The 27,881-nt window shown below is 60.9% G+C and overlaps 1 protein-coding gene and 1 long non-coding RNA gene across 2 annotated transcripts; one reads left to right on the top strand and one right to left on the bottom strand.

Annotated features, from left to right (window-relative positions):
- Positions 1–4: 4 nt before the first annotated feature.
- On the top strand, positions 5–26,897 carry KAT8 (lysine acetyltransferase 8). The gene is made up of 13 exons (XM_054053047.1): positions 5–89; positions 1,067–1,124; positions 3,033–3,244; positions 4,453–4,527; positions 6,898–7,073; positions 9,697–9,750; positions 11,608–11,772; positions 15,623–15,712; positions 17,419–17,559; positions 18,988–19,081; positions 21,536–21,686; positions 23,472–23,626; positions 26,643–26,897. The coding sequence occupies exons 2-13, from the start codon at positions 1,093–1,095 to the stop codon at positions 26,705–26,707; spliced, it is 1,410 nt and encodes a 469-aa protein (XP_053909022.1). The 5' UTR covers positions 5–89; positions 1,067–1,092; the 3' UTR covers positions 26,708–26,897.
- LOC128850086 (uncharacterized) lies at positions 21,983–22,777 on the bottom strand. Its single transcript, XR_008447543.1, has 4 exons — positions 22,695–22,777; positions 22,437–22,643; positions 22,158–22,405; positions 21,983–22,116 (listed from the first exon to the last, which is right to left on the bottom strand). It is a non-coding gene; the product is annotated as an uncharacterized LOC128850086 (long non-coding RNA).
- Positions 26,898–27,881: the final 984 nt, after the last annotated feature.

The following is a 27,881-nucleotide window of genomic DNA, read 5'->3' as shown; positions in this document are numbered from 1 at the left end:
CTTGGCCATCGCCTGCGTCACCGTCACCGTCCTCGTCCTCATCGGCCTCCTCGGGGGCCTCCTCGGCAGTTAACGCCGACCCCTTACTGGTGAGGACTGGGAGGGACTGGGATGGACTGGGAGGGGAATAGAGGAGACTGGGAGGGACTGGGAGCGGAATAGAGAACACTGGGAGGGACTGGGAGGGACTGGGAGAGGGCTGAGAGGGAACGGGGAGATACTGGGGTGGACTGGGAGGTGACTGGGAGGGACTGGGAGGGACTGGGATGGACTGGGGGGCGATTGGGCCAGACTGGGAGGGAACTGGAGGGCACTGGGATGAACTGGGAGTGACTGGGGTGAACTGGGAAGAGGCTGGGATGAACTGGAAGAGACTGGGATGAACTGGGAGGGGACTGGGGTGAACTGGGAGGGCACTGGGGTGAACTGGGAGGGGACTGGGATGAACTGGGAGGGCATTGGGGTGAACTGGGAGTGACTGGGATGAACTGGGAGGGCACTGGGATGAACTGGGAGGGGACTGGGATGAACTGGGAGTGACTGGGATGAACTGGGAGGGGACTGGGGTGAACTGGGAGTGACTGGGATGAACTGGGAGGGCACTGGGGTGAACTGGGAGGGGACTGGGATGAACTGGGAGTGACTGGGATGAACTGGGAGGGCACTGGGGTGAACTGGGAGGGCACTGGGGTGAACTGGGAGGGGACTGGGGTGAACTGGGAGTGACTGGGGTGAACTGGGAGGGCACTGGGATGAACTGGGAGGGCACTGGGATGAACTGGGAGGGGACTGGGATGAACTGGGAGGGGACTGGGGTGAACTGGGAGTGACTGGGGAGAACTGGGAGGGGACTGGGATGAACTGGGAGGGCACTGGGGTGAACTGGGAGGGGACTGGGAGGCACTGGGGGCAACTGGGAGGCACTGGGAGGGGACTGGGCTGAACTGGGAGCAAGTGGAGGGAGCAACTGGGTTAAACTGGGAGCAGGGGAGGGAGGAACTGGGCTGAACTGGGAGCAGCTGGTCCAGCACTGGTGGCCCTCTCGTTCCCTTAACCCCTCCCTCAGGTCTCTGACGTCACTTCCTGTCTCCGATGACGTCACTTCCTGTTGGGGGACGCACACAGTAAAGCACTTTTTCACTCCAAAATCTTCTGTTTGTTCTTCCCGGACTGGGAGGCACTGGGAGGGACTGGGAGGCACTGGGAGGGGATTGGGGGCACTGGGAGAGGACTGGGGGGACTGGGAGGGACTGGAGGGCACAATACCCCCTGTACTCCTCCAAACCCCCTCATTTTCCCGCCAAAACCCCTGTGACCCCCCAAACCCCCTCATTTTCCCGCCAAAACCCCTGTGACCCCCCCAAACCCCCTCATTTTCCCGCCAAAACCCCTATGACCCCCCCAAACCCCCTCATTTTCCCGCCAAAACCCCTGTGACCCCCCCAAACCCCCTCATTTTCCCGCCAAAACCCCTGTGACCCCCCCAAACCCCCTCATTTTCCCGCCAAAACCCCTGTGACCCCCCCAAACCCCCTCATTTTCCCGCCAAAACCCCTGTGTCCCCCCCAAACCCCCTCATTTTCCCGCCAAAACCCCTGTGACCCCCCCAAACCCCCTCATTTTCCCGCCAAAACCCCTGTGCCCCCCAAACCCCCTCATTTTCCCGCCAAAACCCCTGTGACCCCCCCAAACCCCCTCATTTTCCCGCCAAAACCCCTGTGACCCCCCCAAACCCCCTCATTTTCCCGCCAAAACCCCTGTGACCCCCCCAAACCCCCTCATTTTCCCGCCAAAACCCCTGTGACCCCCCCAAACCCCCTCATTTTCCCGCCAAAACCCCTGTGCCCCCCCAAACCCCCTCATTTTCCCGCCAAAACCCCTGTGACCCCCCAAACCCCCTCATTTTCCCGCCAAAACCCCTGTGACCCCCCAAACCCCCTCATTTTCCCGCCAAAACCCCTGTGACCCCCCCAACCCCTCATTTTCCCTCCACAAACCCCTATGACCCCCCAAACCCCCTCATTTTCCCGCCAAAACCCCTGTGACCCCCCCAAACCCCCTCATTTTCCCGCCAAAACCCCTGTGACCCCCCCAAACCCCCTCATTTTCCCGCCAAAACCCCTGTGACCCCCCCAAACCCCCTCATTTTCCCGCCAAAACCCCTGTGACCCCCCCAAACCCCCTCATTTTCCCGCCAAAACCCCTGTGACCCCCCCCAAACCCCCTCATTTTCCCGCCAAAACCCCTGTGACCCCCCCAAACCCCCTCATTTTCCCGCCCAAAACCCCTGTGTCCCCCCCAAACCCCCTCATTTTCCCGCCAAAACCCCTGTGACCCCCCCAAACCCCCTCATTTTCCCGCCAAAACCCCCTGTGACCCCCCCAAACCCCCTCATTTTCCCGCCAAAACCCCTGTGACCCCCCCAAACCCCCTCATTTTCCCACCAAAACCCCTGTGACCCCCCAAACCCCCTCATTTTCCCGCCAAAACCCCTATGACCCCCCCAAACCCCCTCATTTTCCCGCCAAAACCCCTGTGACCCCCCCCAAACTCTCTCATTTTCCCACCAAACTGGGAGCACTGAGAGGGAACTGGGGGCCACTGGGAGGGGACGGAGACGAACTGGGAGCACTGGGAGGGAATTGGGACGAACTGGGGGGCACTGGGGCGAACTGGGAGCACTGGGAGGGGACTGGGATGCACTAAGGGGCACTGGGAAGGGACTGGGAGCACTGGGAGGGGACTGAGGTGGACTGGGGGACACTGAGAGGGGACTGAGGGACACTGGGAGGGGACTGGGACGAACTGGGAGCACTGGGAGGGCACTGGGAGGGCACTGACAGCTCTGAACGCGCTCGTCTGGCCCCGCCCCCTCCATTCCCGCCCTTTCCGTCTGGCCACGCCCCCTCCGCTAAGCCACGCCCCCTCGTCTCAACGGCTATTCCCGCTCAGCCACGCCCCCTCCCTTACAGCCCCGTTGCCTCTAAGCCCCGCCCCTCCCTCGCCCTCTAAGCCCCGCCCCTCTGCGCCAGGCGCCGCCGTCCTCGTGACGTCATTGGGCGGCGCCGCGCGGCGATGGCGGAGGCGGCGGCGGAGGCGGCGGTCGGGCCCGGGGGGGGCGGAGGGGTCTCCTCAGGAGCGGCGGCGGCGGCACAGGCGCCTCCCCCCGCCCCCCCCCGCGAGGCTGAGGTGGCCGTGGAGATAGGGGAGACGTATCTGTGCCGGAGGGGCGACGGGAGCTGGCGTGAGTGGGGGGGGCACCGGCGGCGAGACTGGGGGGGACTGGGAGGGTCTGGGAGGGGGAATGGGGGGACTGGGAGGGACTGGGGGCGCTGGGAGGGCCTGGGGGGGACTGGGAGGGGGAATGGGGGGACTGGGAGGGACTGGGGGCACTGGGAGGGAGAGTAGGGGGACTGGGAGGGACTGGGAGGGGGAATAGGGGGACTGGGGGGCACTGGGAGACAGAATGGGGGGACTGAGGGGGACTGGGAGGGAGAATTGGGGGGACTGGGGGCACTGGGAGGGGGAATGGGGGGCACTGGGAGTGAGAATGGGGGGACTGGGAGGGACTGGGAGGGAGAATGGGGGACTGGGGGGGACTGGGGACACTGGGAGGGGAAATGGGGGGACTGGGAGTGAGAATGGGGGGACTGGGAGGGACTGGGGGCACTGGGAGGGGGAATGGAGGGACTGGGAGGGGGAATGGGGGGACTGGGAGGGACTGGGGGCACTGGGAGGGGGAATGGAGGGACTGGGAGGGGGAATGGGGGGACTGGGAGTGAGAATGGGGGGACTGGGGGGGATTGGGAGAGGCTGGGAGGGAGAACGGGGGGACTGGGGGGGACTGGGAGAGACTGGGGGCACTGGGAGGGAGAATGGGGGGACTGGGGGGGACTGGGAGGGAGAATTGGGGGGACTGGGGGGGACTGGGAGAGACTGGGAGGGAGAATGGGGGGACTGGGGGGGACTGGGAGAGACTGGGAGGGAGAAGGGGGGGACTGGGGGGCACTGGGAGGGGGAATGGGGGGCACTGGGAGGGAGAATGGGGGGACTGGGAGGGACTGGGGGCACTGGGAGGGACTGGGAGGGAGACTGGGAAGGACTGGGAGGGACTGAGGGTGACTGGGGGCACTGGGAGTGAGAATGGGGGGGACTGGGAGTGAGACCGGAGGGACTGGGAGGGACTGGGAGTGAGACTGGGGGGAACTGGGAGGGCTGGGGACGATACTGGGAGGGGACTGGGAGGTTACTGGGACCAGTATAGCTCTCATCCCACTGGGGCTGCCGGAGCTGCTGGGCGCCGACTGGAACTGGGAGCACTGGGAGGGGGTTACTGGGAGCACTGGGGGCTTTGGAGGGGGTTACTGGGGGTGTTGGGGGGTACTGGGAGGGGGTTACTGGGAGCACTGGGAGGGGGTTACTGGGAGCACTGGTCCCAGTTTGCGCCCCCAGACTCGGCCGAGGTGATCCAATCCCGTCTGAACGAGCAGGAGGGGAGGGAGGAGTTCTACGTCCACTACGTGGGATGTGAGTACTGGGAGGGACTGGGAGGGACTGGGAGGGCACTGGGAGGGACTGGGAGGGACTGGAAAGGTACTGGGAGGGCACTGGGAGCACTGGAAAGGCACTGGGAGAGGAGTGGGGGGTACTGGGAGGGACTGGAAAGGCACTGGGAGGGGAGTGCAGGGTACTGGGATGGACTGGGATAAACTGGGATGGACTGGGGGGGTGTGTGGCCCTCCCAGTTTGATCTCAGTGCTCCCAGTTTGATCCCAGTGCTCCCAGTTTGATCCCAGTGCTCCCAGTTAGGCGTTTACTGGGCGAGTGGGTGGACTGGAATGGGCTCATAGTGAGCGAATGGTGATGGAGACGTTGGGATGGACTGGGAGGGACTGGGATGGACTGGGATGGACTGGGGAGGGTGTGTGGCCCTCCCAGTTTGATCCCAGTGCTCCCAGTTTGCTCCCAGTGCTCCCAGTTAGGGGTTTACTGGGCGAGTGGGTGGACTGGAATGGGCTCATAGTGAGCGAATGGTGATGGAGACGTTGGGATGGACTGGGAGGGACTGGGATGGACTGGGATGGACTGGGGAGGGTGTGTGGCCCTCCCAGTTTGATCCCAGTGCTCCCAGTTTGATCCCAGTGCTCCCAGTTTGATCCCAGTGCTCCCAGTTAGGGGTTTACTGGGCGAGTGGGTGGACTGGAATGGGCTCATAGTGAGTGAGTGGGGATGGAGGCGTTGGGATGGACTGGGAGGGACTGGGATGGACTGGGGAGGGTGTGTGGCCCTCCCAGTTTGCTCCCAGTGCTCCCAGTTTGCTCCCAGTGCTCCCAGTTAGGCGTTTACTGGGCGAGTGGGTGGACTGGAATGGGCTCATAGTGAGCGAGCGCTGATGGAGACGTTGGGATGGACTGGGAGGGACTGGGATAAACTGGGATGGACTGGGGAGGGTGTGTGGCCCTCCCAGTTTGATCCCAGTGCTCCCAGTTTGATCCCAGTGCTCCCAGTTTGCTCCCAGTGCTCCCAGTTAGACGTTTACTGGGCGAGTGGGTGGACTGGAATGGGCCCATAGTGAGCGAATGGTGATGGAGACGTTGGGATGGACTGGGATGGACTGGGAGGGACTGGGATGGACTGGGATGGACTGGGGAGGGTGTGTGGCCTTCCCAGTTTGATCCCAGTGCTCCCAGTTAGGGGTTTACTGGGCGAGTGGGTGGACTGGAATGGGCTCATAGTGAGCGAATGGTGATGGAGACGTTGGGATGGACTGGGAGGGACTGGGATGGACTGGGATGGACTGGGGAGGGTGTGTGGCCCTCCCAGTTTGCTCCCAGTGCTCCCAGTTTGCTCCCAGTGCTCCCAGTTAGGCGTTTACTGGGCGAGTGGGTGGACTGGAATGGGCCCATAGTGAGCGAATGGTGATGGAGACGTTGGAATGGAATGGGATGGACTGGGAGGGACTGGGAGGGACTGGGATAAACTGGGATGAACTGGGGAGGGTGTGTGGCCCTCCCAGTTTGATCCCAGTGCTCCCAGTTAGGGGTTTACTGGGCGAGTGGATGGACTGGAATGGGCTCATAGTGAGCGAGTGGGGATGGAGGCGTTGGGATGGACTGGGATGAACTGGGAGGGACTGGGGTGGACTGGGGGGGTCTGTGGCCCTCCCAGTTTGCTCCCAGTGCTCCCAGTTTGCTCCCAGTGCTCCCAGTTAGGCGTTTACTGGGCGAGTGGGTGGACTGGAATGGGCCCATAGTGAGCGAATGGTGATGGAGACGTTGGGATGGACTGGGAGGGACTGGGATGGACTGGGATAAACTGGGATAAACTGGGATGGACTGGGAGGGTGTGTGGCCTTCCCAGTTTGATCCCAGTGCTCCCAGTTTGCTCCCAGTGCTCCCAGTTAGGGGTTTACTGGGCGAGTGGGTGGACTGGAATGGGCCTATAGTGAGCGAATGGTGATGGAGACGTTGGAATGGAATGGGATGGACTGGGAGGGACTGGGATAAACTGGGATGAACTGGGGAGGGTGTGTGGCCCTCCCAGTTTGATCCCAGTGCTCCCAGTTAGGGGTTTACTGGGCGAGTGGATGGACTGGAATGGGCTCATAGTGAGCGAGTGGGGATGGAGGCGTTGGGATGGACTGGGATGAACTGGGAGGGACTGGGAGGGACTGGGGTGGACTGGGGGGGTCTGTGGCCCTCCCAGTTTGCTCCCAGTGCTCCCAGTTTGATCCCAGTGCTCCCAGTTAGGGGTTTACTGGGCGAGTGGGTGGACTGGAATGGGCTCATAGTGAGCGAGTGCTGATGGAGACGTTGGGAGGAACTGGGATGGACTGGGAGGGACTGGGAGGGACTGGGGGGGTGTGTGGCCCTCCCAGTTTGATCCCAGTGCTCCCAGTTAACCGCCGCCTGGACGAGTGGGTGGACCGGAACCGCCTGGCGCTCAGTAAGACCCTGAAGGAAGCGGTGCAGAAGAGTTCGGAGCAGTTTTTGGCGGAATTGGGAGAACAACCGGAGCGGAAAATCACCCGGAACCAAAAACGGAAACACGATGAGATCAACCACGTCCAGAAGGTGCGACTGGGAGCGACTGGGAGGCACTGGGAGCGACTGGGAGGGGGCTGGGAGTGAGAATGAAGGGACTGGGAGGGACTGGGAGGCGCTGGGAGGGACTGGGAGGCACTGGGAGGGGACTGGGAGGGACTGGGAGGGGAGAAGAGGGCACTGGGAGGGGACTGGGAGGGACTGGGAGGGACTGGGAGTGACTGGGAGGGACTGGGAGTGAGAATGAAGGGACTGGGAGGGGAGAAGAGGGCACTGGGAGCGACTGGGAGGGACTGGGAAGGGACTGGGAGGCACTGGGAGTGAGAATGGAGGGATTGGGAGTGAGAATGGAGGGACTGGGAGCGACTGGGGGGGGACTGGGAGCGACTGGGAGCGACTGGGAGGCACTGGGAGTGAGAATGGAGGGACTGGGAGGGCACTGGGGGGGACTGGGAGTGAGAATGGAGGGACTGGGAGTGACTGGGAGGGGAGAAGAGGGCACTGGGAGGGGACTGGGAGGGACGGGGAGGGACTGGGAGGCGCTGGGAGTGAGAATGGAGGGACTGGGAGGGGACTGGAAGGCACTGGGAGGGACTGGGAGGGGATTGGGGGCACTGGGAGGGACTGGGAGTGAGAATGGAGGGACTGGGGGGGACTGGGAGTGCAACTGGGAGGGACTGGGAGTGAGAATGGAGGGGCTGGGAGTGACTGGGAGGGACTGGGAAGGGACTGGGAGGCACTGGGAGTGAGAATGGAGGGATTGGGAGGGGACTGGGGGGGACTGGGAGGGACTGGGAGGGGACTGGGAGCGACTGGGAGGCACTGGGAGTTTGAATGGAGGGACTGGGAGGCACTGGGAGGGGACTGGGAGTGACTGGGAGGGACGGGGAGGGCACTGGGAGTGAGAATGGAGGGACTGGGAGGGACTGGGAGGGGACTGGGAGGGACTGGGAGTGAGAATGGAGGGACTGGGAGGGACTGGGAGGGCACTGGGGGGGACTGGGAGTGAGAATGGAGGGACTGGGAGGGACTGGAAGGGACTGGGAGGGCACTGGGGGGGACTGGGAGTGAGAATGGAGGGACTGGGAGGGACTGGAAGGGACTGGGGAGGGGACTGGGAGGGGCTGGGAGGGGGCTGGGAGGGACTGGGAGGGCACTGGGAAGGGACTGGGAGGGGAGAGGAGGGGACTGGGAGGCATTGGGGGGGACTGGGAGCGAGAATGAGGGGACTGGGAGGGACTGGGAGTGAGAATGGAGGAACTGGGAGGGACTGGGAGGGGACTGGGAGCAACTGGAAAGGGACTGGGAGGGGACTGGAAGGCACTGGGAGGGACTGGGAGCGACTGGAAGGGGACTGGGAGGGACTGGGAGTGAGAATGGAGGGGCTGGGAGCAACTGGGAGGGACTGGGAGGGGACTGGGAGCAACTGGGAGGGAGAGGGGGGGACTGGGAGGCACTGGGAGTGAGAATGGAGGGACTGGGAGTGAGAATGGAGGCACTGGGAGGGGACTGGGAGGCACTGGGAGGGCACTGGGAGGCACTGGGAGTGAGAATGGAGGGACTGGGAGGGGACTGGGAGCAACTGGGAGGGGACTGGGAGGGACTGGGAGGGCACTGGGAGGGGAGAGGAGGGGACTGGGATGGACTGGGAGCGACTGGGAGGGGAGAGGAGGGGACTGGGAGAGATGGGGAGGGACTGGGAGGGACTGGGAGTGAGAATGGAGGCACTGGGAGGGACTGGGAGGCACTGGGAGGGGACTGGGAAGGGAGAGGAGGGCACTGGGAGGGGACTGGGAGGGGACTGGGAGGGGACTGGGAGGGGAGAGGAGGGCACTGGGGGGGACTGGGAGTGAGAATGGAGGGACTGGGAGGCACTGGGAGCAACTGGGAGGGACTGGGAAGGGACTGGGAGGCACTGGGAGTGAGAATGGAGGGGCTGGGAGGGGACTGGGAGCGACTGGAAGGGGACTGGGAGGGACTGGGAGTGAGAATGGAGAGACTGGGAGCGACTGGGAGGGGACTGGGAGGGACTGGGAAGGGACTGGGAGGCACTGGGAGTGAGAATGGAGGGACTGGGAGGGGACTGGGAGCAACTGGGAGGGACTGGGAGGGGAGAAGAGGGGACTGGGAGGGACTGGGAAGGACTGGGATAAACTGGGAGGGGAATGGGGGGCACTGGGAGCAACTGGGAGGGGAGAGGAGGGCACTGGGAGGAGATGGGAGGGGGAACTGGGATAAACTGGGGGGCACTGGGAGGGATTGGGGGGCACTGGGAGAGGGGAGGAGGGGAGTGGGAGGAGATGGGAGGGGGGTTTTGAGGGGGCACTGGGATAAACTGGGAGGGACTGGGATGAACTGGGAGGGGAGGGGGGGCACTGGGAGGGACTGGGATGAACTGGGAGGGGAGTGGGGGGCACTGGGATGAACTGGGAGGGACTGGGATGGACTGGGAGGGGATGCGGGGGTGCACTGGTTGCTACTGGGCTATACTGGGCCTTACTGGGAGTTACTGGGAGTTCATGGGCCTTACTGGGAGTTGTTGGGCCTTACTGGTCCATACTGGTCTGTACTGGTCCGTGTTGGTCTATACTAATCCGTACTGGTCCGTACTGGTCTATACTGGTCCTTACTGGTCCATACTGGTCCCCCCCAGACCTATGCAGAGATGGATCCCACCACGGCGGCGCTGGAGAAGGAGCACGAGGCGGTCAGGGGGGGCCCAAAAAAGGGGTCCCCAAAGGGGTCCCCAAAATCTTAAGGGGTCCCCAAAGTCTTGGGGGGTCCCTAAAGGGGTCCCCAAGAGCCCAGAAGGTCCCTAAGAGGGTCCTCAAAGTCTTAGGGGGTCCCTAAAGGGGTCCCTGAAATCTTGAGGGGTCCCCAAAGGGGTCCCCAAGAATCCAGACGGTCCCTTAAGGGATCCCCAAAGTCCCAGGGGGGTCCCCAAAGTCTTGAGGGGTCTTCAAAGGGGGTCGCCAAAGTCTTGGGGGGTCCTAAAGGGTCCCCAAAAGGGGGGTCCCCAAGTTCGTAGTGGGTTCTTTGGGGTTCAGGGGGGTCCCCAAGTTCCAGGGGGGTCCCCCAAATTCCTGATGGGGTCCCTGAGTTCCTGATGGGTTCTTTGGGGACTGGGGGGGTCCCCGAGTTCCAGGGGCGTCCCCAAGTTCCTGATGGGGTCCCTCAGTTCCTGATGGGTTCCTTGAGGTCCAGGGGGGGTCCCCGAGTTCCAGGGGGGTCCCCGAGTTCCTGATGGGTTCTTTGGGGTCCAGGGGGGGGGGTCCCTGATGTCCAGGGGGGGTCCCCAAGTTCCAGGGGGGATCCCCGAGTTCCTGATGGGTTCCTTGAGGTCCAGGGGGGGTCCCCAAGTTCCAGGGTGGTCCCTGAGTTCCTGATGGGTTCTTTGGGGTCCAGGGGGGGTCCCCGAGTTCCAGGGGGTTCCCTCAGTTCCTGATGGGTTCTTTGGGTTTCGGGGGGGGTCCCCAAGTTCCTGATGGGTTCTTTGGGGTCCAGGGGGGGTCCCCAAGTTCCTGATGGGGTCCCTCAGTTCCTGATGGCTTCCTGATGGGTTCTTTGGGGTTCGGGGGGGGTCCCTGATGTCCAGGGGGGGTCCCCGAGTTCCAGGGGGTTCCCTGAGTTCCTGATGGGTTCTTTGGGGTCCAGGGGGGCTCCCCAAGTTCATAGTGGGTTCTTTGGGGTTCAGGGGGGGTCCCCAAGTTCCTGATGGGTTCCTTGAGGTCCAGGGGGGGTCCCCAAGTTCCAGGGGGGTCCCTGAGTTCCTGATGGGTTCCTGATGGGTTCTTTGGGGTTCGGGGGGGGTCCCCAAGTCCCTGATGGGTTCTTTGGGGTCCAGGGGGGGTCCCCGAGTTCCTGATGGGGTCCCTGAGTTCCTGATGGGTTATTTGGGGACTGGGGGGGTCCCCGAGTTCCAGGGGGGTCCCCAAGTTCCTGATGGGTTCCTGATGGGTTCTTTGGGGTTCGGGGGGGGTCCCCAAGTTCCTGATGGGTTCTTTGGGGTCCAGGGGGGGTCCCCAAGTTCCTGATGGGGTCCCTCAGTTCCTGATGGGTTCCTGATGGGTTCTTTGGGGTTCAGGGGGGGGTCCCTGATGTCCAGGGGGGGTCCCCGAGTTCCAGGGGGTTCCCTGAGTTCCTGATGGGTTCTTTGGGGTCCAGGGGGGCTCCCCAAGTTCATAGTGGGTTCTTTGGGGTTCAGGGGGGGTCCCCAAGTTCCTGATGGGTTCCTTGAGGTCCAGGGGGGGTCCCCAAGTTCCAGGGGGGTCCCCGAGTTCCTGATGAGTTCCTGATGGGTTCCTTGAGGTCCGCGGGGGGTCCCCGAGTTCCAGGGGGGTCCCTCAGTTCCTGATGGGTTCTTTGGGGTCCAGGGGGGGTCCCCAAGTTCCAGGGGGGTCCCTGAGTTCCTGATGAGATCCTGATGGGTTCCTTGAGGTCCAGGGGGGTCCCCAAGTTCCAGGGGGTTCCCCGAGTTCCTGATGGGTCCTTTGGGGTTCCGGGGGGGTTCCCTGGAACTCGGGGTCCCCCCCTGACCCCCCGTTTTTCCGGGGGTGGCGCTCAGATCACGAAGGTGAAGTACGTGGATAAGATCCACATCGGACACTTTGAGATCGACGCGTGGTACTTCTCCCCTTTCCCGGAGGATTATGGGAAACAACCGAAGCTGTGGATCTGCGAATACTGCCTCAAATACATGAAATACGAGCGCTCCTTCCGCCTCCACCTGGTGAGCCACTGGGAGCACTGGGAGCCACTGGGAGTGCAACTGGGGGGGACTGGGAGGGACTGGGAGCACTGGGAGGGGACTGGGAGCCACTGGGAGGGGACTGGGAGGGACTGGGAGGGGACTGGGAGGGGACTGGGGGGGACTGGGAGTGCAACTGGGGGGGACTGGGAGAGACTGGGAGGGACTGGGAGGGAGAATGGAGGGACTGGGGGGGACTGGGAGGCACTGGGAGTGCAACTGGGGGGGACTGGGGGGGACTGGGAGGGACTGGGACGGACTGAGAGGGACTGGGAGTGAGAATGGAGGGACTGAGGGGGAATGGGAGGGACTGGGAGAGACTGGGGGGGGGGACCTGGGGAGACTGGGAGAGACTGGGGGGGACTGGGAGAGACTGGGAGTGACTGGGGAGGACTGGGAGTGACTGGGAGGGGGGAACTGGGGGGACTGGGGGGGACTGGGAGTGCGACTGGGGGGGACTGGGAGCCACTGGGAGAGACTGGGGGGGACTGGGAGTGAGAATGGAGGGACTGGGAGTGAGAATGGAGGGACTGGGGGGGACTGGGAGCGACTGGGAGTGCAACTGGGAGGGACTGGAGGGGACTGGGAGTGACTGGGGGGGACTGGGAGAGGACTGGGAGGGACTGGGAGTGCAACTGGGGGGGACTGGGAGGGACTGGGAGTGCTGGGAGGGGGGAAACTGGGGGGGACTGGGAGCAACTGGGGGAACTGGGAGGGGGCAACTGGGAGCAACTGGGGGAACGGGGGGAACTGGGAGCAACTGGGAGTGCTGGGAAGGGGGCACTGGGGGGACTGGGAGCAACTGGGGGGGACTGGGAGTGCGACTGGGGGGGACTGGAGGGGACTGGGAGCGACTGGGAGGGACTGGGAGTGCAACTGGGGGGGACTGGGAGGGGACTGGGAGGGACTGGGAGCCACTGGGAGGGGACTGGGAGGGGACTGGGAGGGACTGGGAGGGGACTGGGGGGGACTGGGAGTGCAACTGGGGGGGACTGGGAGAGACTGGGAGGGACTGGGAGGGAGAATGGAGGGACTGGGGGGGACTGGGAGGCACTGGGAGTGCAACTGGGGGGGGACTGGGGGGGACTGGGAGGGACTGGGACGGACTGAGAGGGACTGGGAGTGAGAATGGAGGGACTGAGGGGGAATGGGAGGGACTGGGAGAGACTGGGGGGGGGAACTGGGGAGACTGGGAGAGACTGGGGGGGACTGGGAGAGACTGGGAGTGACTGGGGAGGACTGGGAGTGACTGGGAGGGGGGAACTGGGGGGACTGGGGGGGACTGGGAGTGCGACTGGGGGGGACTGGGAGCCACTGGGAGAGACTGGGGGGGACTGGGAGTGAGAATGGAGGGACTGGGAGTGAGAATGGAGGGACTGGGGGGGACTGGGAGCGACTGGGAGTGCAACTGGGAGGGACTGGAGGGGACTGGGAGTGACTGGGGGGGACTGGGAGAGGACTGGGAGGGACTGGGAGTGCAACTGGGGGGGACTGGGAGGGACTGGGAGTGCTGGGAGGGGGGAAACTGGGGGGGACTGGGAGCAACTGGGGGAACTGGGAGGGGGCAACTGGGAGCAACTGGGGGAACGGGGGGAACTGGGAGCAACTGGGAGTGCTGGGAAGGGGGCACTGGGGGGACTGGGAGCAACTGGGGGGGACTGGGAGTGCGACTGGGGGGGACTGGAGGGGACTGGGAGCGACTGGGAGGGACTGGGAGTGCAACTGGGGGGGACTGGGAGGGGACTGGGAGGGACTGGGAGCCACTGGGAGGGGACTGGGAGGGGACTGGGAGGGACTGGGAGGGGACTGGGGGGGACTGGGAGTGCAACTGGGGGGGACTGGGAGAGACTGGGAGGGACTGGGAGGGAGAATGGAGGGACTGGGGGGGACTGGGAGGCACTGGGAGTGCAACTGGGGGGGACTGGGACGGACTGAGAGGGACTGGGAGTGAGAATGGAGGGACTGAGGGGGAATGGGAGGGACTGGGAGAGACTGGGGGGGGAACTGGGGAGACTGGGAGAGACTGGGGGGGACTGGGAGAGACTGGGAGCAACTGGGAGTGACTGGGGAGGACTGGGAGTGACTGGGAGGGGGGACTGGGGGGGACTGGGAGTGCGACTGGGGGGGACTGGGAGTGAGAATGGAGGGACTGGGAGTGAGAATGGAGGGACTGGGGGGGACTGGGAGGGACTGGGAGCAACTGGGAGTGACTGGGGAGGACTGGGAGTGACTGGGAGGGGGGAACTGGGGGGACTGGGGGGGACTGGGAGTGCGACTGGGGGGGACTGGGAGTGAGAATGGAGGGACTGGGAGTGAGAATGGAGGGACTGGGGGGGACTGGGAGGGACTGGGGGGGACTGGGAGTGCAACTGGAGGGGACTGGGAGAGACTGGGAGGGAGAATGGAGGGACTGGGAGGGACTGGGGGGGACTGGGAGGGACTGGGAGAGACTGGGGGGGACTCGGACTGGGAGTGCAACTGGGGGGGACTGGGAGAGACTGGGAGAGACTGGGAGGGAGAATGGAGGGACTGGGGGGGACTGGGAGCGACTGGGAGTGCAACTGGGAGGGACTGGAGGGGACTGGGAGTGACTGGGGGGGACTGGGAGGGACTGGGGGGGACTGGGAGTGCAACTGGGAGGGACTGGGAGCGACTGGGAGGGGGGAACTGGGGGGGACTGGGAGCAACTTGGGGGACTGGGAGGGAATGGGGGAACTGGGAGCAACTGGGGGGACTGGGAGCAACTGGGAATGGGGAAACTGGGAACAACTGGGGGGGACTGGGAGCAACTGGGGGGGACTGGGAGGGACTGGGAGCAACTAGGGGGACTGGGAATGGGGGAAACTGGGGGGACTGGGGGAAACTGGGAGCAACTGGGGGAACTGGGAGCAACTGGGAGTGCTGGGAGGGGGCAACTGGGAGCACTGGGAGTGGGGAAACTGGGAGTGGGGAAACTGGAGGAACTGGGAGTGCTGGAGGGGGGCAACTGGGAGCACTGGGAGCAACTGGGAATGGGGCAACTGGGGGAACTGGGATCCCCAGGACTGGGGGAACTGGGAGCACTGGGAGTGGGGAAACTGGGAGAACTGGGAATGGGGAAACTGGGGGAACTGGGAGCACTGGGAGTGGGGAAACTGGGAGAACTGGGAGTGGGGAACTGGGAGAACTGGGAATGGGGGAACTGGGAGCACTGGGAGTGGGGAAACTGGGAGCACTGGGAGCACTGGGAGTGGCGAAACTGGGGGAACTGGGAGCACTGGGAGGGGGTAACTGGGAGCACTGGGAATGGGGAACTGGGAGCACTGGGAGCACTGGGAGTGGGGAACTGGGAGCACTGGGAGTGGGGAACTGGGAGCACTGGGAGGGGGTCACTGGGAGCACTGGGAGTGGGGAACTGGGAGCACTGGGAGGGGGGAAACTGGGAGCACTGGGAGTGGGGTAACTGGGAGCACTGGGAGGGGGGAACTGGGAGCACTGGGAGTGGGGAACTGGGAGCACTGGGAGGGGGGAACTGGGAGCACTGGGAGTGGGGAACTGGGAGCACTGGGAGGGGGGAAACTGGGAGCACTGGGAGTGGGGAACTGGGAGCACTGGGAATGGGGAACTGGGAGCACTGGGAGCACTGGGAGTGAGGAAACTGGAGGAACTGGGAGCACTGGGAGTGGGAAACTGGGAGCACTGGGAGGGTAACTGGGAGCACTGGGAGGGGGTAACTGGGAGCACTGGGAGGGGGGAACTGGGAGCACTGGGAGGGGGTCACTGGTGTCACTGGTGTGGGTAACTGGGAGCACTGGGAGGGGGTCACTGGTGTCACTGGTGTGGGTGTGCGCAGGCGCAGTGTCAGTGGCGGCAGCCGCCCGGGAGGGAGATTTACCGCAAGAACAACATCTCCGTCTATGAGGTGGACGGCAAAGACCATAAGGTACCGCCTCTGCCGGAACCTTCTGGAACCTTCCGGAACCTTCCGGGACCTTCCGGGACCTTCCGGGACCTTCCCCATTGTTCCCCATTGATGGTTCCTCATTGTTTGGGTGCACTGAGGCCCCTTCAGGCGTCTCAGTGTCTGTTCACGTGTGTGGGTGTGGTCTGAGGGGCACTTATGGGGCTGAGGGGGCACTTATGGGGCAGAGGGGGCACTTATGGGGCAGAAGGGTCACTTATGGGGCTGAAAGGGGCACTTATGGGGCAGAAGGGTCACTTATGGGGCTGAAAGAGGCACTTATGGGGCAGAGAGGGGCACTTATGGGGCTGAAAGGGCACTTATGGGGCTGAAAGAGGCACTTATGGGGCTGAAAGGAGCACTTATGGGGCTGAAAGGAGCACTTATGGGGCTGAAGGGATCACTTACAGGGCAGAAAGGTCACTTATGGGGCTGAAAGAGGCACTTATGGGGCTAAAAGGAGCACTTATGGGGCAGAGGGGGTCACTTATGGGGCAGAGGGGGCACTTATGGGGCAGAAAGGAGCACTTATGGGGCAGAGGAGGTCACTTATGGGGCGGGGGGGTCACTTGTGGGTCAGAGGGGTCACTTATGGGTCAGAGGGGGTCACTTATGGGTCTGAGGGGTCACTTATGGGTCAGAGGGGTCACTTATGGGTCAGAAGGGGTCACTTATGGGGCAGAGGGTGTCACATATGGGGCAGAGGGCGTCACTTATGGGGCTGAAAGGGCACTTATGGGGCTGAGGGTGTCACTTATGGGGCAGAAGGGTCACTTATGGGGCTGAAAGGAGCACTTATGGGGCAGAGAGGGTCACTTATGAGGCAGAGGGGGTCACTTATGGGGCAGAGGGGGCACTTATGGGGCTGAAAGAGGCACTTATGGGGCTGAAAGGGTCACTTATGGGGCTGAGGGTGTCACATATGGGGCTGAGAGGGGGCACTTATGGGGCAGAGGGGGTCACTTAGGGGGCAGAGGGCGTCACTTATGGGGCTGAAAGGGCACTTATGGGGCTGAGGGTGTCACTTATGGGGCTGAGAGGCGGCACTTATGGCGCTGAAGGGGTCACTTATGGGGCAGAAGGGTTACTTATGGGGCTGAGGAGTCACTTATGGGGCTGAGGAGTCACTTATTGGGCAGAGGGGTCACTTATGGGGCAGAAGGGATCACTTATGGGGCAGAAGGGGTCACTTATGGGGCAGAGGAGGTCACTTATGGGGCGGGGGGGTCACTTGTGGGTCAGAGGGGTCACTTATGGGTCTGAGGGGTCACTTATGGGTCTTAGGGGTCACTTATGGGTCAGAGGGGTCACTTATGGGTCAGAAGGGGTCACTTATGGGGCAGAGGGGTCACTTATGGGGCAGAGGGTGTCACATATGGGGCAGAGGGCGTCACTTATGGGGCTGAAAGGGCACTTATGGGGCTGAGGGTGTCACTTATGGGGCAGAAGGGTCACTTATGGGGCTGAAAGGAGCACTTATGGGGCAGAGAGGGTCACTTATGAGTCAGAGGGGTGACTTATGGGTCAGAGGGGGTCACTTATGGGTCAGAGGGGTCACTTGTGGGTCAGAGAGGGTCACTTATGAGTCAGAGGGGGTCACTTATGGGTCTGAGGGGTCACTTATGGGTCAGAGGGGGTCACTTGTGGGTCAGAGGGGTCACTTATGGGGCGCCCCCCCCCCCCCTCAGATCTACTGTCAGAATCTGTGCCTTTTGGCGAAGCTCTTTCTCGACCACAAAACTCTGTACTTCGACGTCGAACCCTTCGTCTTTTATCTCCTGACGGAGGTCGACCGCCACGGCGCCCACATCGTGGGGTACTTCTCCAAGGTCCGTCCGTCCATCCCTCTGTCCGTCTGTCCCTCCCTGCGTCCGTCTGTCCCTCCCTGCGTCCGTCTGTCCCTCCCTGCGTCCGTCTGTCCCTCCCTGCGTCCGTCTGTCCCTCTCTGTGTCCGTCTGTCCCTCCCCGCGTCCGTCTGTCCCTCCCTGTGTCCGTCTGTCCCCTCTGTGTCCCTCCGTCTGTCCCCTCTGTGTCCCTCCGTCTGTCCCTGCCTGTGTCCATCTGTCCTTCCCACGTCCCTCTCTGTGTCCGTCTGTCCTTCCCGTGACCCCCCCTGTGTCCGTCTGTCCTTCCCTGCATCCATCTGTCCCCTCCCTGCATCCGTCTGTCCTTCCCACATCCCTCTCTGTGTCCGTTTGTCCTTTCCGTGTCCCTCCCTGTGTCCGTCTGTCCCCTCTGTGTCCCTCCCTGCGTCCGTCTGTCCCTCCCTGCGTCCGTCTGTCCCTCCCTGCGTCCGTCTGTCCCTCCCTGTGTCCGTCTGTCCCTCCCTGTGTCCGTCTGTCCCTCCCTGCGTCCGTCTGTCCCTCCCTGCGTCCGTCTGTCCCTCCCTGTGTCCGTCTGTCCCTCCCATGTCCCTCTCTGTGTCCGTCTGTCCCCTCCGTGTCCCTCTCTGTGTCCGTCTGTCCTTCCCGTGTCCCTCCCTGTGTCTGTCTGTCCCCTCCCTGCGTCCATCTGTCCTTCCTGCATCCCTCCCTCTGTCCGTCTGTCCCTCCCTGTGTCCGTCTGTCCCCTCCGTGTCCCCCCCTGTGTCTGTCTGTCCCCTCTGTGTCCCCCCCTGTGTCCGTCTGTCCTTCACGTGTCCCCCTCTGCATCCGTCTGTCCTTCCCTGTGTCCCTCTCTGCGTCCGTCTGTCCTTCCCTGTGTCCCTCCCTGTGTCCGTCTGTCCCCTCCGTGTCCCCCCCTGTGTCCGTCTGTCCTTCCCATGTCCCTCTCTGTGTCCGTCTGTCCCCTCCGTGTGTCTGTCTGTCCCCTCTGTGTCCCCCCCGTGTCCGTCTGTCCTTCCCATATCCCTCCCCGCGTCCGTCTGTCCCTCCCTGTGTCCGTCTGTCCCTCCCTGTGTCCGTCTGTCCCTCCCTGTGTCCGTCTGTCCTTCCCGCGTCCCTCCCTGTGTCCATCTGTCCCCTCCCTGCGTCCGTCTGTCCCTCCCTCTGTCCGTCTGTCCCTCCCTCTGTCCGTCTGTCCCCTTTGTGTCCCCCCCTGTGTCCGTCTGTCCCCTCCGTGTCCCCCTCTGCATCCGTCTGTCCCCTCCGTGTCCCCCCCTGTGTCCGTCTGTCCTTCCCGCGTCCCTCCCCGCGTCCGTCTGTCCCTCCCCGCGTCCATCTGTCCCTCCCGTGTCCTTGGCGTGTCCTTGGCGTGTCCTTGCCGTGTCCTTGGCGTGTTCTTGCCGTGTCGCTGACGCTCCCGTGCCGCGTGGGCAGGAGAAGGAGTCTCCGGACGGGAACAACGTGGCGTGCATCCTCACGCTGCCGCCGTACCAGCGCCGCGGCTACGGAAAATTCCTCATCGCCTTCAGTGAGGGGGGAGACGGCGCGGGGGGGGAGGGGGGGGGGGGCGTTCACTCTGGGGCCTAATGATGGCGGTGTTCACCCTGGGCCCTAACGATGGCGGTGTTCACGCTGAGCCATAATGATGGCGGTGTTCACTCTGGGCCATAATGATGGCACCGTTCACTCTGAGCCCTAATGATGGCGGTGTTCACCCTGGGCCCTAACGATGGCGGTGTTCACGCTGAGCCATAATGATGGCGGTGTTCACTCTGGGCCATAATGATGGCACCGTTCACTCTGAGCCCTAATGATGGCGGTGTTCACCCTGGGCCTTAATGATGGTCACTGTTCACTCTGGGCCCTAATGATGGCACCGTTCACCCTGGGCCCTACTGACCCCCTGTAGACCCCAAAAAATGGGAGGGGAGGTGGGAAATGGGGGTCTCGGCTCCCATTTTTGGGCTCAAAATCCCCCTTTTTGGGTTCAAATCCCCCTTTTTGGCCACAAATCCCCATTTTTGGGCTCAAATTCCCCCTTTTTAGTTTCGAAATCCTTTTTTTTGGGTTCAAATCCCCATCTTTGGTGTCAAATCCCCCTTTTTGGTCTCCACTCCCTCTTTTTGGGCTCAGAATCCCCATTTTTGGGTTCAAATCCCCCTTTTTTGGCCCAGAATCCCCATTTTTGGGCGCAGAATCCCCTTTTTCGCTCTCCGCTCCCCTTTATTGGGCTCAGAATTCCCCTTTTTTGGTCTCTGCTCCCCCTTTTTGTGCTCAGAATCCCCATTTTTGGGTTCAAATCCCCCTTTTTTGCCCCAGAATCCCCTTTTTTGCCCCAGAATCCCCATTTTTGGCACCAGAATCCCCATTTTTGCCCAATAATCCCCATTTTTGGTCTCAAATCCCCATTTTTCTGCTCAGAATCCCCATTTTTGGGGTCAGAATTCCCCTTTTTTGGTCTCCGCTCCCCCTTTTTGGGCTCAGAATCCCCATTTTTGTGCTCAGAATTCACATTTTTGGGTTCAAATCCCCATTTTTCTGCTCAGAATCCCCATTTTCGGGGTCAGAATCCCCTTTTTCGCTCTCCACTCCCCCTTTTTGGGCTCAGAATCCCCATTTTTGGCCCATAATCCCCATTTTTTCCCCCAGAATCCCCATTTTTGGGTTCAAATCCCCCTTTTTTGCCTCAGAATCCCCATTTTTAGGCTCAGAATCCCCTTTTTCGCTCTCCGCTCCCCATTTTTGTGCTCAGAATCCCCATTTTTGTGCCCAGAATCCCCATTTTTGGGTTCAAATCCCCATTTTTGGGTTCAAATCCCCATTTTTTGGCCCAGAATCCCCATTTTTTTCCCCAGAATCCCCATTTTTTGCCCCAGAATCCCCATTTTTTGCCCCAGAATCCCCATTTTTGCCTCAGAATCCCCATTTTTTGGGCTCAGAATCCCCATTTTTTTGTCTCAAATCCCCATTTTTCTGCTCAGAATCCCCATTTTTGGGTCTCAACTCCCCCTTTTCGCTCTCCGCTCCCCATTTTTTGCCCCAGAATCCCCATTTTTGGGTCTCAACTCCCCCTTTTCGCTCTCCACTCCCCCTTTTTGGGCTCAGAATCCCCATTTTTGGCCCAGAATCCCCCTTTTTTGCCCCAGAATCCCCATTTTTGGGTTCAAATCCCCATTTTTTGCCCCAGAATCCCCATTTTTGGGCTCAGAATCCTCATTTTTGGTCTCAAATCCCCATTTTTCTGCTCAGAATCCCCATTTTTGGGGTCAGAATTCCCCTTTTTTGGTCTCCGCTCCCCCTTTTTTGTCCCAGAATCCCCATTTTTGAGTTCAAATCCCCATTTTTTGGCTCAGAATCCCCATTTTTGGGTCTCAACTCCCCCTTTTCGCTCTCCACTCCCCCTTTTTGGTCTCCACTCCCTCTTTTTGAGCTCAGAATCCCCATTTTTGGGTTCAAATCCCCCTTTTTTGCCCCAGAATCCCCATTTTTCTGCTCAGAATCCCCATTTTTGCGCTCAGAATCCCCTTTTTCGCTCTCCACTCCCCATTTTTGCCCCAGAATCCCAATTTTTGTGCTCAGAATCCCAATTTTTGGGCTCAGAATCCCCATTTTTGGGCTCCGAGTCCCCATTTTTGGGTCTCAACTCCCCCTTTTCGCTCTCCACTCCCCTTTTTGAGCTCAGAATCCCCATTTTTTGCCCCAGAATCCCCCTTTTTTGCCCCAGAATCCCCATTTTTGGGTTCAAATCCTCATTTTTGGGCTCAGAATTCCCCCTTTTCGCTCTCCACTCCCCCTTTTTGGGCTCAGAATCCCCATTTTTGGGTTCAAATCCCCCTTTTTGTGCTCAGAATCCCCATTTTTTTCCCCCGGAATCCCCCTTTTTTCCCCCATAATCCCCATTTTTCCCCCGGAATTCCCGTTTTTCCCCCGGGATTCCCGGTTTTTGGGCTCCGAGTGCTCCGGAGGGCGTTTTTCCGGGCAGGCTACGAGCTGTCGAAGCTGGAGGCGACCGTGGGCTCTCCGGAGAAGCCGCTCTCGGACCTGGGGAAGCTGAGCTACCGCAGCTATTGGAGTTGGGTCCTCCTCGAGATCCTCCGCGACTTCCGCGGAACACTCTCCATCAAAGACCTCAGGTGCGCATCCCACTGCCTCCCAGTAACCTCCAGTAACTCCCAGTAACCCCCCAGTAACCTCCCAGTAACCCCCCGGTAACTCCCAGTGCCTCCCAGTAACCTCTCAGTAACTCCCAGTGACTCCCAGTAAGCTCCCAGTGACTCCCAGTGCCTCCCGGTAACTCCCAGTGCCACCCAGTAACCTCTCAGTAACTCCCAGTGACTCCCAGTGCCTCCCAGTGACTCCCAGTAACCTCCCAGTAACCTCTCAGTGACTCCCAGTGACCTCCCAGTGACTCCCAGTGACCTCCCAGTGACTCCCAGTGACTCCCAGTGCCTCCCAGTGACTCCCAGTAACCTCCCAGTAACTCCCAGTGACTCCCAGTGCCTCCCAGTGACTCCCAGTAACCTCCCAGTGACTCCCAGTAACCTCCCAGTGACTCCCAGTAACCTCCCAGTGACTCCCAGTGACTCCCAGTAACTCCCAGTGACTCCCAGTAGCTCCCAGTGACTCCCCGGTAACCTCCCAGTGACTCCCAGTGACCTCCCAGTAACTCCCAGTGCCACCCAGTGACTTCCAGTAACCTCCCAGTAACTCCCAGTGCCTCCCAGTAACATCCCAGTGACTCCCAGTGACTCCCAGTAACCTCCCAGTAACTCCCAGTGACTCCCAGTGCCTCCCAGTGACTCCCAGTAACCTCCCAGTGACTCCCAGTAACCTCCCAGTGACTCCCAGTAACCTCCCAGTGACTCCCAGTAACTCCCAGTGACTCCCAGTAGCTCCCAGTGACTCCCCGGTAACCTCCCAGTGACTCCCAGTGACCTCCCAGTAACTCCCAGTGCCACCCAGTGACTTCCAGTAACCTCCCAGTAACTCCCAGTGACTCCCAGTGACTCCCAGTGACTCCCAGTAACTCCCCAGTGACTCCCCAGTAACCTCCCAGTGACTCCCAGTAACCTCCCAGTAACTCCCAGTAACTCCCAGTAACTCCCAGTGCCTCCCAGTGCCTCCCAGTAACTCCCAGTAACCTCCCAGTAACTCCCAGTGCCTCCCAGTAACCTCCCAGTAACTCCCAGTGACTCCCAGTAACCCCCAGTAACCTCCCAGTAACCTCCCGGTAACCCCCCAGTAACCCCCCAGGAACCCCCCGGTAACTCCCAGTAACTCCCAGTAATCCCCCAGTAACTCCCAGTAACTCCCAGTGACTCCCAGTGACTCCCAGTAACCCCCCAGTAACTCCCAGTGCCTCCCAGTAACCTCCCAGTGCCTCCCAGTAACCCCCCGGTAACTCCCAGTGCCTCCCAGTAACATCCCAGTGACTCCCAGTAACTCCCAGTGCCTCCCAGTAACCCCCCGGTAACTCCCAGTGACCTCCCCAGTGCCCTCCCAGTCCCTCCCAGTGCCCCCCAGTGCCCCCCTAGGCTCTCCCAGTCCCTCCCAGTCCCCCCTAGTGTCCCCCCCCAGTCCCCCCCAGTGCTCCCAGTGCCCCCCAGTGCCCCCCCAGTCCCCCCCAGTGCTCCCAGTCCCCCCCAGTGCTCCCAGTGCCCCCCTAGCTGCTCCCAGTGCCCTCCCAGTCCCCCCCAGTTCCCTCCCAGTGCCCCCCCAGTTCCCTCCCAGTGCCCCCCCCAGTTCCCTCCCAGTCCCCCCCAGTGCTCCCAGCCCCTCCCAGTGGCTCCCACTCCCCCCCTAGCTCCCCCCAGTCCCTCCCAGTCCCCCCCTAGCTCCCCCCAGTCCCCCCCCAGTCCCCCCCCTAGGCTCTCCCAGTGCTCCCAGTGCCCCCAGTAAGGGGGGGGGTGCGCTTGCAGCCAGATGACGAGCATCACGCAGAGCGACATCATCAGCACTCTGCAGTCGCTCAATATGGTGAAGTACTGGAAGGGGCAGCACGTGATCTGCGTCACCCCCCGCCTGGTGGAGGAGCACCTGCGCAGCGCCCAGTACAAGCGGCCCCCCATCACCGGTGCGTTCACCCTGAGCCCTAACGACGGCGCCGTTCACCCTGGAGCCTAACGATGGTAGCGTTCACTCTGAGCCCTAACGACGGCGCCGTTCACCCTGGGCCCTAATGATGGTAGCGTTGATCCTGGGCCCTAATGAGGGCACCGTTCACCCTGGGCCATAATGATGGTGGCGTTCACCCTGGGGCCTAATGATGGCGGTGTTCACTCTGGGCCATAATGATGGCGCAGTTAACCCTGGGGCCAAACGATGGCACCGTTCACCCTGGGCCCTAATGATGGCGGTGTTCGCCCTGAGGCCTAAGGATGGTGGCGTTCACCCTGGGGCCTAATGATGGCGGTGTTAACCCTGGGCCCTAATGATGGCACCGTTCACCCTTGGCCATAATGATGGCGGTGTTCACCCTGAACCCTAATGATGGCACCGTTCACCCTGAGGCCTAAGGATGGTAGCGTTCACCCTGGGCCATAATGATGGCAGTGTTAACCCTGGCGCCTAACGAGGGCACCATTCACCCTGGGGCCTTAATGATAGTGGCATTCACTCTGGGCCCTAATGATGGCGGTGTTCACCCTGGGGCCTAATGATGGCGGCGTTCACCCTCGGCCCTAATGAGGGCACCGTTCACCCTTGGCCATAATGATGGTGGTGTTCACCCTGGTCCCAAACGAGAGCACCATTCACCCTGGCGCCTAACGACGGCGCCGTTCACCCTGGGGCCTAATGAGGGCACCATTCACTCTGAGCCCTAATGATGGCACCGTTCACCCTGGGGCCTTAATGATAGTGGTGTTCACCCTGAGCCCTAATGATGGCGGTGTTCACCCTGGCACCTAATGATGGCGCTGTTAACTCTGGGGCCTAATGATGGCACCATTCACCCTGGCACCTAATGATGGCGCTGTTAACCCTGGGGCCTAATGATGGCACCATTCACCCTGGCACCTAATGATGGCGCTGTTAACTCTGGGGCCTAATGATGGCACAGTTCACCCTGGGCCATAATGATGGTGGTGTTAACCCTGGGGCCAAACGATGGCACCGTTCACCCTGGGCCATAATGATGGCAGTGTTCACTCTGGGGCCTTAATGATAGTGGCATTCACTCTGGGCCCTATTGATGCCAGCGTTCACTCTGGGGCCTAATGATGGCGGCGTTCACCCTCGGCCCTAATGAGGGCACCGTTCACCCTTGGCCCTAACGAGGGCGCCGTTCACTGGGCCATAATGATGGTGTTGTTCACTCTGGGCCCTAATGAGGGCGCTGTTCACCCTGGGCCATAATGATGGCGGTGTTAACCCTGGTGCCTAACGATGGCGGTGTTAACCCTGAACCCTAATGATGGCACCGTTCACCCTGGGCCTTAATGATGGTGGCGTTCACTCTGGGGCCTAATGATGGCGGTGTTCACCCTGGGGCCTAACAATGGTGGCGTTCACCCTGGAGCCTAATGATGGCACTGTTAACCCTGGGCCATAATGATGGCAGTATTCACCCTGGCGCCTAATGAGGGCGCCGTTCACTCTGGGCCCTAATGATGGTGGTGGTCACCCTGGGGCCAAACGATGGCACCGTTCACCCTGAACCCTAACGACGGCGCCGTTCACCCTGGGGCCTAATGATGGCACCGTTCACCCTGGGCCCTAATGATGGCGGCGTTCACCCTGGGCCCTAATGATGGCGCAGTTAACCCTGGGCCCTAATGATGGTGGTGTTCACCCTGGGGCCAAACGATGGCACCGTTCACCCTGGGCCCTAATGATGGTGGCGTTCACCCTGGGGCCTCATGATGGCGGTGTTCACTCTGGGCCATAATGATGGTGGCGTTCACCCTGGGGCCTAATGATGGCGGTGTTCACTCTGGGCCATAATGATGACGGTGTTAACCCTGGTGCCTAATGAGGGCGCTGTTCACCCTGGGGCCTTAATGATGGCGGTGTTCACCCTGGGCCCTAATGATGGTAGTGTTCACCCTGAACCCTAATGATGGTAGCGTTCACCCTGGCGCCTAACAATGGCAGTGTTAACCCTGGGCCCTAATGAGGGCACTGTTCACCCTGGTGCCTTAATGATGGCAGCATTCACTCTGGGCCCTAATGATGGCAGTGTTAACCCTGGGGCCTAACAAGGGCGCCATTCACCCTGGGGCCTAATGATGGCGGTGTTAACCCTGAGCCCTAATGAGGGCACCGTTCACTCTGGGCCCTAATGATGGTGGTGTTAACCCCTCGTTAACTGTGGTCCCTACTGACCCCCCGTTAACTCTGGTCCCTACTGACCCCTCGTTAACTCTGGTCCCTACTGACGCCCTCGTTAACTCTGGTCCCTACTGACCCCCCGTTAACCCTGGTCCCTACTGACCCCCCGTTAACTCTGGTCCCTACTGACCCCTCGTTAACTCTGATCCCTACTGACCCCCCGTTAACTCTGGTCCCTACTGACCCCTCGTTAACTCTGGTCCCTACTGACGCCCTCGTTAACTCTGGTCCCTACTGACCCCCCGTTAACCCTGGTCCCTACTGACCCCCCGTTAACTCTGGTCCCTACTGACCCCTCGTTAACTCTGATCCCTACTGACCCCTCGTTAACCCTGGTCCCTACTGACGCCCTCGTTAACTCTGATCCCTAATGACGCCCCCGTTAACTCTGGTCCCTACTGACCCCCCGTTAACTCTGGTCCCTACTGACCCCTCGTTAACTCTGATCCCTACTGACCCCTCGTTAACCCTGGTCCCTACTGACGCCCTCGTTAACTCTGATCCCTAATGACGCCCTCGTTAACTCTGGTCCCTACTGACCCCTCGTTAACTCTGATCCCTACTGACCCCCCATTAACTCTGATCCCTACTGACCCCTCGTTAACTCTGGTCCCTACTGACCCCTCGTTAACTCTGGTCCCTACTGACCCCCCGTTAACTCTGGTCCCTACTGACCCCTCGTTAACTCTGGTCCCTACTGACGCCCTCGTTAACTCTGGTCCCTAATGACGCCCTCGTTAACTCTCTCGTTGCCACAGTGGACTCCATTTGTCTGCGTTGGGCGCCGCCGAAGCACAAAGCGGCCAAAGTGGCCAAGAAGTGACCCCGACTTTACTGGAGGGCATTCGGTAGCCACGAAGTCACCTCCGGAAGCCCTCCTGAGGCGCTCCTTTCGGTGGCCACGCGCCCAATTCCGGTGGCCACGTGCCCAATTCCGGTGGCCACGCACTGAGTTTCCGTTCCGGGAGTGGTGGTTGTGTCCTATAAACCCTTTGGCTGTTGCCACAAACTCACTTTTGGTTGCCACGAGTGTGTTTTCAGTAGCCACGAACTCACTTTTGGTTGCCACGAGCGTATTTCTGGTTGCCACGAGTGTATTTTCAGTAGCCACGGTGGATTTTTGGTTGCCACGAGCCATTTGTGGTTGCCACCAACTCACTTTTGGTTGCCACGATCCCTTTTCAGTAGCCACAAGTCTATTTTTCAGTAGCCACGAGCCCTTTTTGGTTGCCACGGTCCAGTTCTGGTTGCCACAAACTCACTTTTGGTTGCCACGAGCATGTTTTTGGTAGCCACGATCCCTTTTCAGTAGCCACAAGTGTCTTTTCAGTAGCCACGATCCATTTTTGGTTGCCAGGAGCCATTTTCAGTAGCCACGAGTGTCTTTTTAGTAGCCACGATCCCTTTTCAGTAGCCACAAAGTCACTTTTGGTTGCCACCAGCATATTTCTGGTTGCCACGAGTGTGTTTTCAGTAGCCACAGTCCTTTTTGGGTTGCCTTACACTCACTTTTGGTCGTCACCAGCGTATTTTTGGTTGCCACGAGGCATTTTCAGTAGCCACAATCCCTTTTTGGTTGCCACCAACTCACTTTTGGTTGCCACGAGCCCTTTTCAGTAGCCACAAGTCTATTTTTCAGTAGCCACGAACCCTTTTTGGTTGCCACGGTCCAGTTTTGGTTGCCACAAACTCACTTTTGGTTGCCACAAGTGTATTTTCAGTAGCCACGATCCATTTTCAGTAGCCACAAGTGTCTTTTCAGTAGCCACAAGTGTCTTTTTAGTAGCCACGATCCCTTTTCAGTAGCCACCAACTCACTTTTGGTTTTCATGAGCATATTTTTGGTTGTCACGAGTGTGTTTTCAGTAGCCACAGTCCTTTTTCAGTAGCCACAAGTGTCTTTTCAGTAGCCACGATCCATTTTTGGTTGCCATGAGCCATTTTCAGTAGCCACAAAGTCACTTTTGGTTGCCACGAGCATATTTTTGGTTGCCACA

The sequence above is a fragment of the Cuculus canorus genome, chromosome 38 (genome assembly GCF_017976375.1).
Source record: "Cuculus canorus isolate bCucCan1 chromosome 38, bCucCan1.pri, whole genome shotgun sequence".
Lineage (NCBI taxonomy): Eukaryota > Metazoa > Chordata > Aves > Cuculiformes > Cuculidae > Cuculus > Cuculus canorus.
This window is presented reverse-complemented; position numbering and strand designations above follow the sequence as displayed.